We start from the raw sequence: 20,602 nt of genomic DNA on the forward strand, positions 1-20,602 counted from the left end.
CAAATTTCAATAGAGAAATCCAAAGCTTAAACCATATATATATAATATATATCTATACCGTATTTTTCGTTTTATAAGACGCACCCCAAATTTAGAGATAAAAAAAGGTAAAAAAAAAAAGGGGTCCGTCTTATACTCACTCCGGTATTGTCTTACCGGAGGGGGGTGGCAGCGGTGGTGGAACGGGGTCACAGGAGGCAGAGGTTGTGCTGACAGCGGCGGGTCACTGATGGCGGTGGCGGGTCAATGGTGGTGATGGTGGGTCAGTGGTGGCAGAGGCAGGTCAATGGAGCCAGCGGAAGTTGCAGTGGTTGTGTGGTGGAGCAGACCAGTGTGGCGAGTGTCCCAGTCTGTCACCAGTCCGGGCTTCAAAGAAATGGTGCCCAGAGCGGCGCGTGCGCAGATGGAGCTCTCATCAAAGAGCTTCATCTGCGCATGCTCTGACTCCCGGCGCCATCATTTGAAGCCGGGACTGCGGACAGACTAGGACAGCAACCGCAGTCTGCACAGCCGCCCGGCTGCACAAATTTTTTGAGAGGAAAAGTGCGTCTTATAATCCGAAAAATACGGTGTGTGTGTGTGTGTGTGTGTGTGTGTGTGTATATGTATGTATGTGTGTGTATATATATATATATATGTATATATATATATATATGTATATGTGTGTATGTATATATATATATATATATATATATATATATATATATATATATATATATATATATATATATATATATATATATATATATATATATATATATATATATATATATATATATATATATACTAGAAGGTGGCCCAATTGGCGCTGTAAATATTCTGGGTGTGGCGGGGGTGAGAGCGGTGTTGTTTGTGTGTTGCGTTGTGTGTTTTGCGTTGTTTTTGGAGCGCTGTGTGTCTGTAGCGTTGTGTGTGGGTGTGGGGTGTGTGTGTGTTTTGGTGGGAGGTATGTTTTGTGCAATGTGTGTGTCGTGCGGTATGTGCGTATATTTGTGTGTGCCGCGGTGTTTGTGTGTTGGGTGTTGTGTGTGTGGAGCGTTGTCTGTGTGTGTGGGTGTCTCTGTAGGGCGGTGTTTGTGGTTCCCAGTGTGTGTGTGGTGTGTTGTGCAGTGCGTGTGTGGCGGTGTGTGTGGGTGTGTGTTTTGGGGGGAGGTGTGCACCCCCCATCGTGCTCCATTCCCCATGCTGCGCACCCCCCATCGTGCTGCTCCATCCCCCATGCTGTGCACTCCACATCGTGCTCCATCCCCCATGCTGCACACCCCCCATCGTGCTGCACAGTCACACATCAGACAGTATACACGCACACATCTGATCGCATACACTCACACCCCACTTTTGCCTGTGCCCTCCGGTGGGCGGTCCCAGCAGCTGTGCTGCACACCGTGTTCCTCTGCCTTCTGCCGACACGCACACACCCGATTGCATACACCCGATCGCATACACGCACACACACGATCGCATACACGCACACACATTGACGATATTGCACATACGCGCTCACACTCACAACATCCGGAGATACCACATGCTTCTGGCCATGTGATCTTTCTGGCAGGTCCTGGAAGGTAACTGCCCGCACAGTATCGCCGCCGAGAAGCAAGCGATATCACTGGAAGTTGTGAGTGTGGGGATGCGATCTGATGTGTGTGTGAGAGTGAGTGTGATCTGATGTGTGTGTTTCTGTTCTTATGTGTGTGTGTGCGTGTGTGCGTGTTCCGCCGCTGCAGGACCTTGATGCGCTCACCTGGGAGTCGGTGTACGCTGGTAACCATGCTACACAATATTACTCGATGTGTACCATGGTTACCAGCGTACCCCGCCCCCCGCTCGCACGGGAGCCCACACCAGCGTACGCCGGCAACCCCAGCAATGCGAGGGTATGTGTCGGCTGGGTTGCCGGCGTACGCTGATGTGGGCTCCCGGGGGTACAGCACTCACCTGGGAGTCGTGGCTCCGTGTCGGTTCGGGGAATGCGTGCGTGGGGCGGGGCCAGAGCGAGCGTGCAATGCGTGAGGGGGGCGGGGCGTGGCCGAGTTGCCAATGCGTACAGGGGGCCGGGGCAAGAGACCAATCCGTGTGGGGGGCGGAGCCTGGGCGAGCGGCCAATCCGTGCAGGGGTGCGGAGGCGAGGCGAGCGGCCAATCCGTGCGGGGGGAGGAGCCGAGGCGAGGTGAGCGGCCAATGAGACGCTTGTCGCGGTAAGGACAGAATTTTGGAGCAAGACAGACAGAATAAGGCAATTATATATATATATATAGATATGTATATATATATTACATACACATACACACTTGTGTGTATATTATTATAATATATATATATTATAATAATATACACACAAATGTGTATGTGTGTGTGTATAATATAATGTGTGCCTAAAAAAATATTCATACCCCCGTGAACTTTTTCAGTTTTTTGGGTTTTTTTTTAAGATACACCCAGAAACTTAAAGGGGTACTTTGGGAAGATAAAAAATAATATTCTAATGGCCCTGCCCTCATAAACTATGAAAAGGAGGTGTGTAGTGCTGTTCCATATCTTCACACTACCTGTAATTCAGTGGCTACTCTCCCGATCTGTGATGTAACGACCCAGAAGGAAGGGGGAGTACCTAGGAGCGGCTCCAGCATCACACTGAATTACAGGTAGTGTGAAGATTTGGAACAGCACTACACATCTCATCTTTATAGTTTGAGGGCAGGGACATTAGAATATTTTTTATTTCCCCGGAGTACCCCTTCAAATGTATTTTATTGGGATTTTATGTGATATACCAACACTAAGTAGCAAGTATTTGTGAACTGTAATCAAAATTATGCTAAATATTTTAGAAATTATAAATCTGAAATTTGTGAAGTGCTTTTGGATTTGGCCACCCTTGAAGGTCTGATACCCTAAATAAAATCCTGAGTGACCAATTGCCTCCACAAGTCGCCTAATTAGTAAATTCAGTCCACCTGTGCGTAATTTATTCTCAGAATTACTACAGTAGGTTTGTTTTGAGAACATCAAATAGCATCATGAAAACCAAGGAACACACCGGATAGATCAGGGATAAAGGTGAGGAGGAGAACAGTAAAGCAGGGTTAGGTTATATAAAATATAATAGCCCAAGTTCTGAACTTGTCATGGAGCATTATTCAATTTATCAACCAAAAGTGGAAGGCGTATGGCACATACGGTCTCCCCTGGTTCTCCTGGCCAGGAGGGGTTGAATATAGCCGTTAGTAGCTCGTGTCTGGCCATTCTATTCATTATCTATCACATAGATTATCTTTATGTGAGTGTGTAAGTTCCATCAGTTTTTCTTTATCGTTCCTTATGGGAGACCCAAACCATGGGTGTATAGCTACTGCCTCCGGAGGACACACAAAGTACTACACTAAAAGTGTAGCTCCTCCCTCCGAGCATATACACTCCCCGGATGACAATCCAACCCAGTTTCATGCTTTGTGTTCAGGAGGTCACACACACACATGCATCCTCTTTTGATTTTTCATTTTTTCTAAAGATTTGGAAGAAAAGCGGGTCCACTGGACTCCCGGCATGTCCCTTCTCACCCCCCTGGCGGCGGTGCTGTTAAGGTTGACTTCAGGGCAGGAGCCCTTCATGCCGCGCTCCTTCGCCATCCCTTAGGGGCTCTGGCTTGAAGTTAGAGCCAACACGGTTCTCACTGCCTGGCAGGAGACCGGCCTCCATCCGCAGCCCTTTTGCAGGACCCTGCTGGACGGAGCACTGAACCCCCACCCCACAGGGACTGGGCCCTGCGTCTCCAAGCTAAGTATAGAGACGTTATTCAGAGGGTCCTTCTGCAATGTGGGGCATTTTTATTGGGGGGGACAGTGATGTACTTTAATAACGCTGCTTTTTACTGTGTTTCCGGCCGATTCCACGGTTTTTACTGAGAACCGCGCCGATGATGCCTGATTTTCGGCCGCATGCATAACTCTAGGCCCCGGCTTCAGCCGCGGCCTAGTTTCGTTTCGTTCCCCTGCATGTCGGTCATGCAGGGGGACACTGCAGCGCCGACCGCCGGCCGCTCTGCACAGGGGAGAACACTCCTCTCTGAGGAGATGATTCCCTCCCCTGTACATCTCCTTAGCCCTCCGATTCCCGCTCCTGGGTTAACCCCCGCCTCCCCCCCTCACTCTGGCGCCATTTTCTCAGCGTTCTTAGCACGCTGGTTGGCGCTGGCTGCTAACTGCAGAAGGAGTGAATATCTGGCTGGGGGTCCAGGCTTGGTATGGAGGGCACACATAATAGCGGTCTGATAAGTCACAACCTCATGGTTGTGCACTTTTATACACTTTCAGGGCATTCTAAAGGAGTTAATTCTTTATTATAGAACCTCCTCCTCAGCAGCATGTCTCACTCTAGGAGCAAGGCTCCAAGACTGTAAAGACAAGGTGGTTCTCACTACATGCTCTGCATGCAAGCTCGTATTGCAGACCCACACTGTAATGCCTGTTCTAACGTGGTGGTGCCTCAGCCGGGAGTCCCCCCAGGCTGCACCCCCGCCTTGGGTAACATCTTTTTCCAATGCTATTTCCCAGTCCTTTGCAGACTCCATTGGACAGTTGTCTCGGACGCTGCTAAGCATGCATCAGCCCCCGTCTCAGGGTGCCTCTGCTGCTCCAGCTCGCCCTGCAGAGCTCACAGAGTCTGTTTCACCTAATCCCAGACCCCGTCCTCCTAAACGGAGACGCAGGGACTCCTCTCCTTCCTCGTCCCACGGCTCTGCCTCACGGGCCGAGTCACAAGGCGAGGAGGATGCCCTTATTGGGGGCTCAGACGCTTCGTCTATGTACCCCATTGATACCGATGGTGATGCAGATGTTAGCGTTTTGATAGCGTCCATTAACTCCGTTCTGGACCTTAACCCTCCAGTGTCAGAAGAACAGGCTTCTCGGGTAGAAAAACACCTGTTTATCTCAGCTAAGAGAGCAGGCCACTGTGACTAAACCCAGGGCCTGTCCTGACAAACGCTTTAAGCGTACTTCTGACTCACTGGGGGCTCGGGCGCTCTCCATGTACCCTGTTGATCTGTCTGAAAGTGACGCAGATGCTAATGATTTGATTGGGTCCATTATACTTGTACTGGACCTCAATCCGCCTGTTTCAGGGGAGCACCCCTCTTTGGCAGAAAAGCATCAGTATACCTTGCCTAGGAGTACAAGGAGTGTGTTCCTTATCCACTCCAGCATTCAGGTCACTGTGACCAAGCCCAGAGCCTGTCCTGACAGACGCTTCCAGAGCGTGGGTCTGATGACTGTTTCCCCTTTCCACCAATGGTGGTCAAGGAGTGGGCTCATTCACCAAGGGTGGACCCTCCGGGGTCTAGACTTTAAGCCCGGACAGTTGTATCAGTGGCTGACGGCTCCTCTCTGAGGATCCCACTGTCCGCCAGGTTGTCCTTCTGGCCAAATGTATATATGAGGCGGCAGGGGCCTCATTCTCCCCATCTTTTGCAGCAGTGCGGGCTCTCAAAGCCATCTCTGCTTCTCGGGAGGAGACGCATTCCCTCACCAGGGCCTTTATGCCCGATTTGGTTACCTTAACTTCCAGGCTTCAGTCTTTTCATCCTATAGCTGGAGACTGTCACCGCACTGCGGTGGCCTCGGCTACTTCCCTCGCTATCCGCAGGTTCCTTTGGCTTCGAGAGTGGAAGGCAGAGGCTTCTTAAGAAGTTCCTTGCTGGACTCCCTTTTGCTGGGACCAGTCTTTTCGGTGAACAGCTGGATGAAATTATTAAGGAAGCTTTTGGCAGGAAGAGTACTTCCATGCCACAACCCAGGAAACCTTCCAGGGCAGGAACCAGTCGAGCTTTCGTTTCCTCTAACTGGTCGTCCTCTAAGCCCCCGGCCTCGTCCACTGACTCAGCCAAAGTCCGTAAACCAACTGGCGCATGAAGCCGTGTCCTAAGTCGGTAGGAGCTGCTGCCACCAGGGCAGCCTCCTCTTGATTATCTGGCCGCGCCAGTAACGTACTTGGTCGGTGGCAGGCTCTCCCTCTTGGGCGACGTGTGGTTGCGACACGTCTTCGATCAGTGGGTGTGGGTTTCCCTCTCCCACGGCTACAAAACAGATTTTTTTCTGACAACTCCCCCCTGCTCCAAGGCCGCCGCCTTCTCACAGGCCGTGGCATTTTTGCAGGCCAATGGAGTAATTGTACCAGTTCCCGACTGGGAACGGTTCTCAGATTTCTACTCAAATCTCGTCCCCGAAAAGGACGGTGCTTTCCGACCTGGATCTCAAAGCTTCTCAACAAGCATGTTCAGGTGCGGCAATTTTGCAGAAATCTCTGCGATCAGTCAATGACCCAAGGAGATTTCTTAGCTTCCATCGACATCAGAGATGTCTCTCTGCTTGTGCCATTCGCTTTTCACCAGCGTTGGCTACGTTTTGTAATCGGAGAGGAACATTTCCAATCGTGGCTCTCCCCTTGGGTTAGCCACGGCCCCTCGTGTATTCACCAGTTGCGGTTCTGCTCCTCCAGGGGTTGGTAGTGATTCCTTACCTGGACGCCCTTCTAGTCAGGGCTTCTTCCAGTGCAGACTGTCAGCACTCACTCTCTTAGCGGAGTGTCTCGCTCACTCTCAGCGGAGTGTCTCGCTCACTCTCAGCGGAGTGTCTCGCTCACTCTCAGCGGAGTGTCTCGCTCACTCTCAGCGGAGTGTCTCGCTCACTCTCAGCGGAGTGTCTCGCTCACTCTCAGCGGAGTGTCTCGCTCACTCTCAGCGGAGTGTCTCGCTCACTCTCAGCGGAGTGTCTCGCTCACTCTCAGCGGAGTGTCTCGCTCACTCTCAGCGGAGTGTCTCGCTCACTCTCAGCGGAGTGTCTCGCTCACTCTCAGCGGAGTGTCTCGCTCACTCTCAGCGGAGTGTCTCGCTCACTCTCAGCGGAGTGTCTCGCTCACTCTCAGCGGAGTGTCTCGCTCACTCTCAGCGGAGTGTCTCGCTCACTCTCAGCGGAGTGTCTCGCTCACTCTCAGCGGAGTGTCTCGCTCACTCTCAGCGGAGTGTCTCGCTCACTCTCAGCGGAGTGTCTCGCTCACTCTCAGCGGAGTGTCTCGCTCACTCTCAGCGGAGTGTCTCGCTCACTCTCAGCGGAGTGTCTCGCTCACTCTCAGCGGAGTGTCTCGCTCACTCTCAGCGGAGTGTCTCGCTCACTCTCAGCGGAGTGTCTCGCTCACTCTCAGCGGAGTGTCTCGCTCACTCTCAGCGGAGTGTCTCGCTCACTCTCAGCGGAGTGTCTCGCTCACTCTCAGCGGAGTGTCTCGCTCACTCTCAGCGGAGTGTCTCGCTCACTCTCAGCGGAGTGTCTCGCTCACTCTCAGCGGAGTGTCTCGCTCACTCTCAGCGGAGTGTCTCGCTCACTCTCAGCGGAGTGTCTCGCTCACTCTCAGCGGAGTGTCTCGCTCACTCTCAGCGGAGTGTCTCGCTCACTCTCAGCGGAGTGTCTCGCTCACTCTCAGCGGAGTGTCTCGCTCACTCTCAGCGGAGTGTCTCGCTCACTCTCAGCGGAGTGTCTCGCTCACTCTCAGCGGAGTGTCTCGCTCACTCTCAGCGGAGTGTCTCGCTCACTCTCAGCGGAGTGTCTCGCTCACTCTCAGCGGAGTGTCTCGCTCACTCTCAGCGGAGTGTCTCGCTCACTCTCAGCGGAGTGTCTCGCTCACTCTCAGCGGAGTGTCTCGCTCACTCTCAGCGGAGTGTCTCGCTCACTCTCAGCGGAGTGTCTCGCTCACTCTCAGCGGAGTGTCTCGCTCACTCTCAGCGGAGTGTCTCGCTCACTCTCAGCGGAGTGTCTCGCTCACTCTCAGCGGAGTGTCTCGCTCACTCTCAGCGGAGTGTCTCGCTCACTCTCAGCGGAGTGTCTCGCTCACTCTCAGCGGAGTGTCTCGCTCACTCTCAGCGGAGTGTCTCGCTCACTCTCAGCGGAGTGTCTCGCTCACTCTCAGCGGAGTGTCTCGCTCACTCTCAGCGGAGTGTCTCGCTCACTCTCAGCGGAGTGTCTCGCTCACTCTCAGCGGAGTGTCTCGCTCACTCTCAGCGGAGTGTCTCGCTCACTCTCAGCGGAGTGTCTCGCTCACTCTCAGCGGAGTGTCTCGCTCACTCTCAGCGGAGTGTCTCGCTCACTCTCAGCGGAGTGTCTCGCTCACTCTCAGCGGAGTGTCTCGCTCACTCTCAGCGGAGTGTCTCGCTCACTCTCAGCGGAGTGTCTCGCTCACTCTCAGCGGAGTGTCTCGCTCACTCTCAGCGGAGTGTCTCGCTCACTCTCAGCGGAGTGTCTCGCTCACTCTCAGCGGAGTGTCTCGCTCACTCTCAGCGGAGTGTCTCGCTCACTCTCAGCGGAGTGTCTCGCTCACTCTCAGCGGAGTGTCTCGCTCACTCTCAGCGGAGTGTCTCGCTCACTCTCAGCGGAGTGTCTCGCTCACTCTCAGCGGAGTGTCTCGCTCACTCTCAGCGGAGTGTCTCGCTCACTCTCAGCGGAGTGTCTCGCTCACTCTCAGCGGAGTGTCTCGCTCACTCTCAGCGGAGTGTCTCGCTCACTCTCAGCGGAGTGTCTCGCTCACTCTCAGCGGAGTGTCTCGCTCACTCTCAGCGGAGTGTCTCGCTCACTCTCAGCGGAGTGTCTCGCTCACTCTCAGCGGAGTGTCTCGCTCACTCTCAGCGGAGTGTCTCGCTCACTCTCAGCGGAGTGTCTCGCTCACTCTCAGCGGAGTGTCTCGCTCACTCTCAGCGGAGTGTCTCGCTCACTCTCAGCGGAGTGTCTCGCTCACTCTCAGCGGAGTGTCTCGCTCACTCTCAGCGGAGTGTCTCGCTCACTCTCAGCGGAGTGTCTCGCTCACTCTCAGCGGAGTGTCTCGCTCACTCTCAGCGGAGTGTCTCGCTCACTCTCAGCGGAGTGTCTCGCTCACTCTCAGCGGAGTGTCTCGCTCACTCTCAGCGGAGTGTCTCGCTCACTCTCAGCGGAGTGTCTCGCTCACTCTCAGCGGAGTGTCTCGCTCACTCTCAGCGGAGTGTCTCGCTCACTCTCAGCGGAGTGTCTCGCTCACTCTCAGCGGAGTGTCTCGCTCACTCTCAGCGGAGTGTCTCGCTCACTCTCAGCGGAGTGTCTCGCTCACTCTCGCCACGCTTCCAAAGTCCACTCTGACCCCGACCCAGGAACTTACGTACCTGGGGATGCAATTCGAGACTCTGCTGGCACTTGTGAAGCTGCCCTTAATCAAACAGCAGTCTCTTCATCTGGCGGTCCGCTCTCTGCAGAGGCTCCGCCGTCATTCCATCAGGCACCTCATGCAGAAGCTGGGTCAGATGGTGGCGTCAATCGAAGCGGTTCCCCTTGCCAGTTCCATCTGCGTCCCCTGCAGCTGGACATTTTCCGCTGTTGGAGCAAGGGACTTCTTCCTTGCACAGACTGGTGGCTCTGTCGCCACAGACCAGGAGCTCTCTTTAAGTGGTGGCTTCGGCCCCTCTCTCTGTACCAGGGACGCTTTTTTCTGGCCCCGTCCTGGGTGATTCTCACCACGGATGCCAGTCTATCCGGCTGGGGAGCAGTTTCTCCACCACCGAGCACAGGGCACTCGGATTCCGTCCGAATCAGCCCTCTCGATCAATGTGCTAGAAATCAGGGCTGTAGTCCTTGGATTCGCAGCCGCCTAGCAATGTTGGAAGTTCAACATATCCTTCAGTGGACGGAGGACTCCAAGTCCACCATATCCGCAGTCCACATCCCAGGCGAAACCGTGGACAGCGGCGGGTGAGCCCTGCATCCGGCAGTGTTCCGGTCAATTTAGCAGGCAGGGCACTCCGGAAGGGATCTAATGGCATCCCGGCACAACATCAAGGTCCCGGTTTACGTGGCTCGCTCCCACGATCCTCAGGCCTTGGCAGCGGACGCGCTGGTTCCAGATTGGTCCCAGTTCCGTCTGGCCTACGTGTTTCCCCCTCTAGCTCTCTTGCCCAGAGTCCTGCGCAAGATCAAAATGGAGGGCCGTCGGGTCGTACTCATCGCCCCAGGCCCAGGCGAGCTTGGTTCCTAGACCTGCTCCGTCTGTTCGTAGAGGGGCTGTGGCATCTCCCGGACCGGCCAGACGTTCTCTCAGAGGGTCCGTTTTCCACAACAATTCTGCGGCTCTCAGATTGACGGCGTGGCTCTTGAGCCCTGAATCCTTACGGCTTCAGGCATTCCTTCCGAGGTCATCTTCATTATGACTCAGGCTCAGAAGTCTTCCTCGGCCAGGATTTACCTCAGGACTTGGAGAATTTTCCTGTCCTGGTGTCGTTCTTCCGGCCATGCTCCTTGGCCGTTTTTTCCTTGCCGACCATCCTGTCCCCCTCAATTCTCTCAAGGGACAGGTCTCGGCTCTGTCAGCATTGGTCCAGCGGCATTTCGCCCAACTGGCCCAGGTGCGCACCTTCATGCAGGGCGCATCTCACATCGTTCCGCCTTACCGGCGGTCTCTGGATCCCTGAGACCTTACTCTGGTTCTCATGGCCTTACAGAAACCCCCCTTTGAGCCTCTTAGGGAGGTTTCGTTGTTTAGTCTTTCACAGAAAGTGGTCTTTCTGGTGGCCATAATTTCTCTCAGGAGAGTCTCTTATTTGACTGTGCTCTCTTCGGAGTCACCAAGACAAGGTGGTTCTCCGTCCAACTCCGGGCCTTCTCCCTAAGGTGGTGTCTCCTTTCCACCTTAACCAGGACATTTCATTGTCTTCCCTTTGTTCGGCCCCTATGCATCGCTTTGAGAAAGCGTTGCATGCTTTAGATTTGGTGCGGACGCTCCGGATCTATGTGTCACGCACCGCTGTTTCTTAGGCGGTGCACCTCTCTTGTGTGCTGACCACACGTCAGCGCAAGGGTCTCTCGGCTTCTAAACCGACCCCAGCTCATTGAATAGGTCGGCCATATCCGATGCCTACCAATGTTCTCAGATGCCTCCCCCGCCGGGGATTAAGGCGCACTCGACCAGAGCCGTCGGTGCCTCTTAGGCTACGGCTCAGCAGGTCTGTCAGGCTGCCACTTGGTCTGGTCTGCACTCTCTTTCGAAGCACTACCAAGTGCATGCTCATGCTTCGGCAGATGCGAGCTTGGGCAGACGCATCCTTCGGACGGCTGTCGCCCATTTGTGAAGTTAGGTTTTGCCTACTTCTCGGTTTCTATTTATTTCCCACCCATGGACTGCTTTGAGACGTCCCATGGTTTGGGTCTCCCATAAGGAACGATAAAGAAAAAGAGAATTTTGTTTACTTACCGTAAATTCTTTTTCTTATAGTTCCGACATGGGAGACCCAGCACCCTCCCTGTTGCCTGTTGGCAGTTTTCTTGTTCCGTGTGTTTTCACCGGCTGTTGTTGTAGACAGAAGTTCCGGTTATTCCGGGTTTTACTCTATCTCTACTTATGGGTGGATGTCCTCCTTCAGCTTTGGCACTAAACTGGGTTGGATTGTCATCCGGGGAGTGTATATGCTCGGAGGGAGGAGCTACACTTTTAGTGTAGTACTTTGTGTGTCCTCCGGAGGCAGTAGCTATACACCCATGGTTTGGGTCTCCCATGTCGGAACTATAAGAAAAAGAATTTACGGTAAGTAAACAAAATTCTCTTTTTTTTAACTTTTTGTCATTACAGGGACTTCCGGAGGGTGAACGGAGAAGCACAAAAGCGGAGAGCGCCTGGATTTTTAGGCTGTGGTACAACTTTGATCACAAGTATCCTTTCACTTTCCAATAATCATTAACCGTGTGCCGAACACATTCTTCATCCTACCATGTTCACATAAGCTGATATAGTAGAAGGACAAGATTTATTTTCTGCATCTTCAGGCTGAGTATCTGAAGGAGTCAAAGGCAAATGGCACAGTCCAGACACAATTGTGAGGATGTGCCACAGAAGGTGGCGGTGTAAATATTTTTGGTATTCTGTGGGTCGGCATGGTGGCTTGTGCTTTCATAGAGTCCTTTGTCTTCTTTTGTAATCTCTCTGCAGACTTCCGGTTAGGGCTTATGGTGTTAATAAGTGCCATGAGGCCTAGTGGGAATAAGATGGATCCATTGGGGTGTTACTGGTTTGGCACCGAGTTAAATCGGAACCTCTTCGGGAAATTGCAGACTTTCCCAAAGGAAATCCCAGGGCGTTAGCAAAGGCTGACATGTAAATAGACACAATTTGTGGAAAGCGGTGTAACAGTTGTAGTTGGACAAGCAGACGTTACGACATGTAGAGATCATTCACAGTATTAGACCAGCCAAGGTGATCGCCGGCAGGGGACCGGTAAAAGGTCTGGACAAACGGGAAGGTCAGATGACAAGTGGATCAGTGCCTGGCAATTTGGCACTGAAGCAACCCTTGAAATTTACCCCGTTGCTCTGAGCAATAAGGGTAAGGTCCCCTTTGGTGACTTGGCACTGGCTGATATGCAGGTGAGCAAAGGACCCTACGAGAGAGCCACAGTCTTGAACCAGAGAATCATCAAGATGGCAAAAGGGGGGACGAGCAAGCCGGAGGTGAAGCAAGGAGACAGCAAATATGGCGGGCATCCTAGAGGAGAATGCTACACAGTAGGGGAGGGATTATTTTATTAGCCAAAGGTGAGGGCCATTGGCCTGTATGTACAATGGACATAGCTTAGGGGCTTCTTTTGGAGACTTGCTTAGTTGTAAAACACTAGGATTTAATCTGCCATATCATTTGTCATCCATCAGATGTCATATGATTGATTTAGCTCCCAAGAATCAGGAATCCTCCATGCCGTGGTGGAGTCTGACAGGTCTGGTGCTCAAAATAGCAGAATGTAGATTAGCAAAGGCGTTTTTCATAAGCGTAGACTATTCTTCTGTAATATGAATTGTGAGTTTCTGCAGTTTTTCTCAATATACGTAGCTACTTAAAACCCCTGCTGACACACAGCGGACCTCCGCTTTCCAGTACACTGCCCAATTGTTGTGGCCCCCTTGCAAGATGCCTAACGAGTCCTCAAGCCTATGAGGTAAGATGGTCGCTCCTATGGGATTTGGTGTTTATGACAACTTTTATTTCACTTTTGAGATTTCATTTCTAGGTCGTATTCGGAAATGGTCATCAGTCTTCTTATATTAAAGGTGATGGCTGTTTTTACAAAATGGGCCAGAAGTAGAAAATACTTAAAAATGACAAAAGAAGCATTACTTGCCCCTTGATGCCCCGGCCGCTCCGGCGTTTCCTCTGCCGCTTTCTATGTTGACATGGCTGCAGCGTTGATATCCTAGTGCTGGAGGCATTTCAAGGAAAGTAATGATTATTTGGGTGTTTTCAAGAATTCTCTTAGGCAACTTTCACACTGTGTTCCGATCTCCGTTCAGTGGTCCCGTCGGGGCTTCCTTCTGAACCCCCCGCAAAACGGGTTTTCTTACGCATGCGCCGACGAGCCACTGACTAATGATGCAGAAGGATTCACCATGTGCTCTGTCATGCACCATTTTCGGGAGTATACACTTACTGGAGGCAGACATCCAGACGCTGTCTACTACATTTGGGTGTCCACCTCCAGTAAGCGTATACTCCTGAAAATGGAGCACGACAAAGCACACAGTGACCCCGTCTGGTCCATTATAGTCAATGGCTCCGTCGGCGCATGTGTCCAAAACCCGTTTGCGGGGGGTTCAGATGGAAGCCCTGACGGGACCACTGAACGGAGATCACAACGCAGTGTGAAATGACCTTACACATGATCCAGTTGAATCAGGTTTCATTTTTAGGGATCTGAGAGGTCAAGTTGCATCCTGCACATCTATAGCACAGTCATAGCTTATGCAGGTCACATCATGTCCGCAAATAGATTTTTCTACATTCAGATAGGAAAAGTACATGACAACAAATCACAGATGAGCCCCCCATACACGTTAGACCAATATTGGCTGAATATGCCAATATCGACGGCTAAGGTCTGTATGGGGGCTCAAACAGATGATTGTCGTGGGAGATAAGTTTTGATCGTGTCCCATTTTGGACTTCTGATCCTTTTGCAACTGCTAAAAGACAATGACTAGTCTTTTTGTAGTGTACACTGGTTATTTCATAGCAGTCTCTATCAGAATATCTTTCCCTCTCCCTCCTTTTCTAATGGACATTTGTTTTTGTTTTTCCGTTCTGGAGACAGGAGACCCTGATGAGCAGCAGAGAGACCTGTTTGTAGTTGCAAAATGTAGAATTTGTGCTCACAGATGCAATAGGTGTCACATTGCATAGTCTATCACCACCAAAGTGTGGGGAAATGTTGTAACAGGCAATGAACGACTGGTGATAGTTACTATATGGGTATGGTTCCACTTGCATATAGCTTCCGATGCGAGAGCATTGGAAGCGATATGCTAATGACCCTTTGCTGCGAGCGTCAGCCGAGGGTCATGTGACTGTGAAGCGATCTTGCGATCGTATCACAGCTGTGGAGAAGAGGGAGGGAGCACTTTCTCCCCATTTCCTCCGCTGTCTGTCTCTGCATACATCGCACTGCACTTGGATTACATGCGAGTGCAGTGAAATATTTCACATGCACCCATAGACTTGTCTGGGGGTGCATGAGTCGTGACTTGCTGCCAAACGCCGCATGCTGTGATCCATTCCGCATGCCGCTATGGCGTGAGAAATCAATCGCAGATGGACACTTCCCCATAGTTTTGCACTAGCGTGAGAGCAATCCAATGTTTTATCGGATTGCACTCGCCCGTGCATAACGCAAGTGGAACCGAATCCTATTAGTGATTTACTATTTACTAACTGGAAACAGAAATGACCATCGTTTATTTATAACTGTCGGCAAGAAACTCTGTCCTTGTTACCCGTAATAACCAATCCAAATTAATCTTCTTAACTTAATGTCTTCAGACATACCTCTACTTTCAAATGGTTAACAATTATAGTGCAGGACTTTACCGTAAATTCAATTTTCTAAGTCCCTTTAGTAGAGGCTTTGGCTTTTAAAGGGAATCTGTCAGCAAGTTTTTGCTATGTAAGCTGACGATGGCATGCTGCAAGGGATAACACTGAGAATTCAGGGATGTCTGTTCTGTCAAGGCCCGATCTATTGACTGTTTGCTATGTTTGTTTAAGCAGCCGGATCCTTATCATTGCCCAGACTACAAGCTTGCCCCCTCCTCTGATTGACACCTCACAGTCAATGTACAATCTCCATAGACAGCCTGCTGTGGTCAGGGGTAGCTCTCTCAGCTCTGCTACATGACTAAATCTAAAAATTCTGATCCTTTCAGAATGGCTGAAGCCAGTAATCTAAGTGATACATGGCTGTATTCAGAATCTCTTTTCCTACATTATGCTGCTCTCAGATGAGGTAGCAAAAACCTGCCGACAGATTCCCTTTAACTTGTATAATGGGTTGCCGTCAAAATCGCGAGGATGGGAAATCCAATATAACTTGCCGTATTACCCTGTACCTGTTACATTAAAGTGAAACTTCGAGAAAAGTTTAATAATTAGTAAAACTGATCTGCAAGGGCCATTTCATCTGCCAGGATTTTATTTTTTTATTTTTTTTCTTCTTCTTCTTCACTCTGTTCCCTTAAAAGCAAGGAAATATCAAAAATGGCTGCATTTTACATGGCGGTATAGAGGTTGCCCAAATATCACACGCATCTGACATCACTTCCTGCTTGTCACCTATTGGCTGAAGTTGCAGATCTCAGACTTTGTTACTTCCACCCCTTGAAGTAGCTGCAGAGCAGGAAGTGATGTCTGAGAAGGGGCGATGTTTAGCCCCCTATGTACAGAAGCCAATTTATGTACCATGATGCTAAGACTCCGAAATGTGCAACGGTGCAACACACATCATATGACGTGATTCTAGTAACTCCTTTTTTAATAATGAAGACAATTTGTCCACGTTAAAGTCATTCTCATCAAAACCTTTTTCTTTAAATTTTAGAACCAGGAGCAGCTAAAGGACGACGATTCCGACCTGATACTGAATGATGGAGACATCAGCTTAACCTACGGCGACACCACGGTCAGTACAGATCCGATCGTATCCAGGAGGGGGATGGGAAACATCTCAGAGGATGGCATTGATCAGGAGCTTACCTGCGGGGATCACGAGTTTGTATTAAGAGGAACCCGTCTGGTCATGGAAGAGTGTGAGGCTCCGGGGAACCTGCAAGCCACCAGAAAGCCGAGCCCCATGTAATCTTTCTCTTTTTTTTTTGTGGGAGGTGAAAGGAGATATCTCTCTGCCAACAATATTTTTCCTGTTTTCTACTCATGACGACTTGTTGTACTACCTACTGCATGGCTCCCATTGTATGAGCTGTATAAAGGCTACGTATCCGGCATCGGAAGGGACTGTCCTTGATGACGCTGCTTGTGAAGATCAAGTCTCTTTTTGTTTTTCTTCTGGGAACGTTTGTACAATAGGACGTTACGTGGAACCATCTACACAAACATGGCGGTTCCACACGCTCTTTATTTGGAACTATCTACGAAAACGTGGTGGTTCCACTCGCTCTACGGCGGATACGGCGTCCCAGATGAGTGCCAACGGTTTTCCTTTATGTTACTTGAAATATTACCGGGAAGGGGGGGATAGTTGATTTTTTTTTTTCCTTTTGTATCATCACTGTTACACTGCCAATACGAGGAATATGTTTTATAACAAGTGAATGTCCTGCTGGCAGCGGATGGTGAAACCTCTCTATTAATTCGAGCCAAATTCTTGCTCTAATTTTGTTTTTGTTTTTTCCAGTGGCCTAAACATGTAATAATAATTATTGGTTAACTTGTTTCCGATAAGAATAATCTATGTTATGATCTTTTCTTTCCTTCTTACTTTTTTTTCTTTCGTTTTTTGTTGTTGTTATTTTTCCTTTGACAGTTGAAAGAGCAAATTTTTTTTTTATTTTTTTATTTTTAAGCTTTTCCAGCCAAAACGTGTTTTTAAGAAAAGAGGCGATCTGAGCCAAAGTTTATTTTTCACTGCACATTCCGGTGGAGACTGTTGGATCGCAGCTCAGCCATTGTGAAACTGCATCTATTTCTTTTCCGTCAGTAGAAAAGTTTTTTATATAGCGCTGTGGTTTCTTTAGCGTAAATTACATTAAGGCTCTGGCTACACTGCGACTTTTTGTAGCACTTGTGATTGATTTTTAACTATTTAGCTACCGCCTCATTGGGTTATATGCAAATGGGCGGACTAAAGCTGCAACTCAATGAGTAGTGTTACCCAAATGTCCCACTGTAGCCCAGGCCTGAAGGCAGGGGTCTCAAACGCAGCCGGGTAAATACGTCACACCTAGAAATAAACCAGATTGTGCCGGGCTGCATTCCTTGAGGGATGAGGTGACATTTTCACACCAATTTTTGATCATTTTTTTAATTTCATTTTTTGTGTCCATATCATAAAAATGATACATTTTTCAGTGTTTTGTTGTTTTGTTTTTTTTTTATTAATATTGATTTATTTTTACAATATTCATCTTGTAGGTTATGGTACAGTTGTATAGCTTGGGTCGTTCCGGACACGACGATACCAAAAGTGTATATTTGTTTGTTTTTACGTAAAACAGAGTTTTTAGTGGTAAAATATTTTTGTTAATATTTTCATACTTTACATTATCACAATTAATTTTTCCTTTTTTATTTTTTATTTATTTATTTTTTATTTTTTATTTATTAGACCTTAACGTTTACTTGCCTGGTCACTGAATTTACACTGACACTTTGCCTAATCTGACAGTATGTTCTCTGCTGACCCGAGGATGTGTCGGGAGATCCGGTGCTCCATGGGCTGCAAATGACAGCCTCAGGCCCCATGCGACCCCCGAGCCCGAAGCGGTCTTTGAGGTTGGGACACCTGGCTTAAAGGGGTTTGAAACACCTGGCTTAAAGGGGTTTGAAACACCTGGCTTAAAGGGGTTTGAAACACCTGGCTTAAAGGGGTATGAAACACCTGGCTTAAAGGGGTTTGAGACACCTGCCATAAAGGGGTTGTAAACTACTTGCACAACCCTTTCTGATTCCACATGTTTCCCCCAGGTAAAATAATAAAGCCTATACTCTTCTTCAGTACCAACGCCATTCCAGGTGTCGGGGATGTGACGTCACGCGAGCTCTGCATCCAATCAGTACCGACTTCTCCGGTTTTCCCACCTTCGGACCAAACGAGTTAATCAACAGGAAGTGAGCAGCAGCCGCTGCCCTCACTTCCTGTTGATTGCTTGTTTGGTCCAGAAGCCGGCACTGATAGGACGTGGGACTCGCATGACGTCACAACTCCACGTGAGCCCCGACGTCGTGATCTTGGGCACTGCTGGAAGGGCGCCGGTACATTTATTGAGTATAGGCTTTATTATTTTACCAGGGGTAAACGAGGAATCAGAAGGGGTTGTCTTAGTAGTGGACAACCCCTTTAAGGGAACCTGAAATCTATCCGGTCTTACCTAAGGGCAGCAAAAGATGCCAAGCTCCCTCATTATGATGGTTTATGTCAGTGTTTTAGAGGAAAGTATTGGGAGAAGAGTCTGCAGGGAGGCTTCCCTCTGATTCCTCCCTGCCCACTTCAGCTTGATTGTGGTCAGGTCTGTCTTATAATAGGCTAAAAAAGACAGATCTGCATTCAAGCCGGGGGGAGAGAAATCAGAGCGGAGCCTCCCTGCGGACGCCTCTCCAGCAATCGAAATGGCTTTAAAAAGTATTTCAGAGAAAATATAGATTTAGAGTAAGGCCTCTATTAGGTGCTATGTTTTTCATGAGCAGAACATGAACCTAATTCAGCCTACGAGGCTGTCACATGCCTGAGTCCGCGAAAAAAGAAATGTCTGATGTGTGAGTCATGGACCGGCCCGATTGAATCAACGGGCACATGAAATAAGGCAGTCAAAACTGGAAAATAAATATATACACATACAGTGTATATGTAGATATATATATATATATATATATATATATATATATATATATATATATATATATATATATATATATATATATATCTATCCTAAAGGCCGTATGTCTGAATGAGGCATTAAGTAGGAGGATGGGAGTAGTAATCTACACTCCTAGTAATCCAAGAAATCCAGGAATCTATGTTGCAGGATGGGATAAAAGGGTTCATTCCCTACACGTTTCAAAGATTAACTAGCTTCTTCATCAGGAGAACCACAGTATTAGCTAAAACATACATAAAAAAAAAATAGCATAAAAGAAAATGGAAAACGCCTCTGAAGGATACTTGTAAGTGTCAATGAAGTTGGGGAGACAAAGAAAAAGTTAGTTATAACAATAAAAAAATGAAATAACACATTGTTTGAAAGAAATTCTTGCAAGGAGTATTAAGGTATTTATGTGCGTATGAAGAAAAATTATTTGTATTATCATAGGGGCATGTGTATCTGGAATGATGGTAAATGATGTATATATTTAATTATATCACTCATAAATGTGTGTGTATGTATGTATATATATATATATATATATGTGTGTGTATATGTATGTATCATACATATATATATACACACACATATATATATATATATATATGTATATATATGTATATATGTATGTATAATATATATGTATGTATAATATATATATATATATATATATATATATATATATATATATATATATATATATATATATATATATACACATAAATACAAATAGAAATTAGGAAAAAAATTCTCACTATATGAGCCATTTAATGTGGACACAGAACCAGCCCCAATATGCTGATTCAGTGTTTGCACTACTCAAAAAAATTGCATCAAAGACAAGAGAAACAGAGTATTTGTGCAAAAATATGAAATACTTTATTTGCAATAACAAACAGTAATAAAAATATTAAAATCCACCACAAGAGATAAGGGGGGTACATGATGTGTAGTGAAATAAGGTCCCCACAAAAATGGGTTAAAGTACTGCCAGTTACTCCACAATCAAGTAGGAAATGACAAAAATTCTATCTCAGTAGAAAAGTATATTGTGGATATGAGGAGGAAACGCCTTATAATATACCCAAAAAGGACCATACATTCCCATAGGGAAAACACCCATAGGAATAATTAGACCAGAGTGCCGGACCACCATGGAATCCCCAGAAAGAAGTCAGGGGAAAACATGATGACTCAGGAAAGGAAGGACCTCATGCAAAAAAAACATGCGTATGAAAAATGTATCCCAGTCCACCAAATGTAGCGTGCAAGGTAATACAAAAAATAACAATGTGGACATAAGAAAAAACAATATCAGAAAAAGGAGGGGACCATTATTGACCTAAGGTGCAAGTGCAAAAAGGAAGTTAAGGAGGTCTAATCCCACATCAGTACGGATTCCCCAAACACAGGAACGCAGGATCACCACCAACGCGCGTTTCGCGCAGGTACTGTAGCTTTCTCAAGGAGGAAGATCCCTAAAACTAAAAATAAAATTATATATATATATATATATATATATATATATATATATATATATATATATATATATATATATGTATATATATATATATATATATATATATATATTTATATATATATAAAGCATACATACACATAAAAATGACTTTCATTTCATTTATTTTTATTGTTATAACTCTTTCTCTTGTCTCGCCAACTTCATCGAC

The 20,602-nt window shown here is 48.1% G+C and overlaps 1 protein-coding gene across 1 annotated transcript in view; it reads left to right on the forward strand.

Annotated features, from left to right (window-relative positions):
- SLC9A6 (solute carrier family 9 member A6) overlaps positions 1-18,913 on the forward strand; it is an 85,744-nt gene extending 66,831 nt beyond the window's left edge. Inside the window, 3 exon segments of the mRNA XM_075323742.1 lie at positions 11,632-11,711; positions 12,883-12,988; positions 15,917-18,913. Of these exon segments, the coding sequence (XP_075179857.1) occupies positions 11,632-11,711; positions 12,883-12,988; positions 15,917-16,174 (444 nt within the window). The 3' untranslated portion in view covers positions 16,175-18,913.
- The last annotated feature ends 1,689 nt before the right edge of the window (positions 18,914-20,602 follow it).

This window comes from Anomaloglossus baeobatrachus, chromosome 9 (genome assembly GCF_048569485.1).
Source record: "Anomaloglossus baeobatrachus isolate aAnoBae1 chromosome 9, aAnoBae1.hap1, whole genome shotgun sequence".
NCBI lineage: Eukaryota > Metazoa > Chordata > Amphibia > Anura > Aromobatidae > Anomaloglossus > Anomaloglossus baeobatrachus.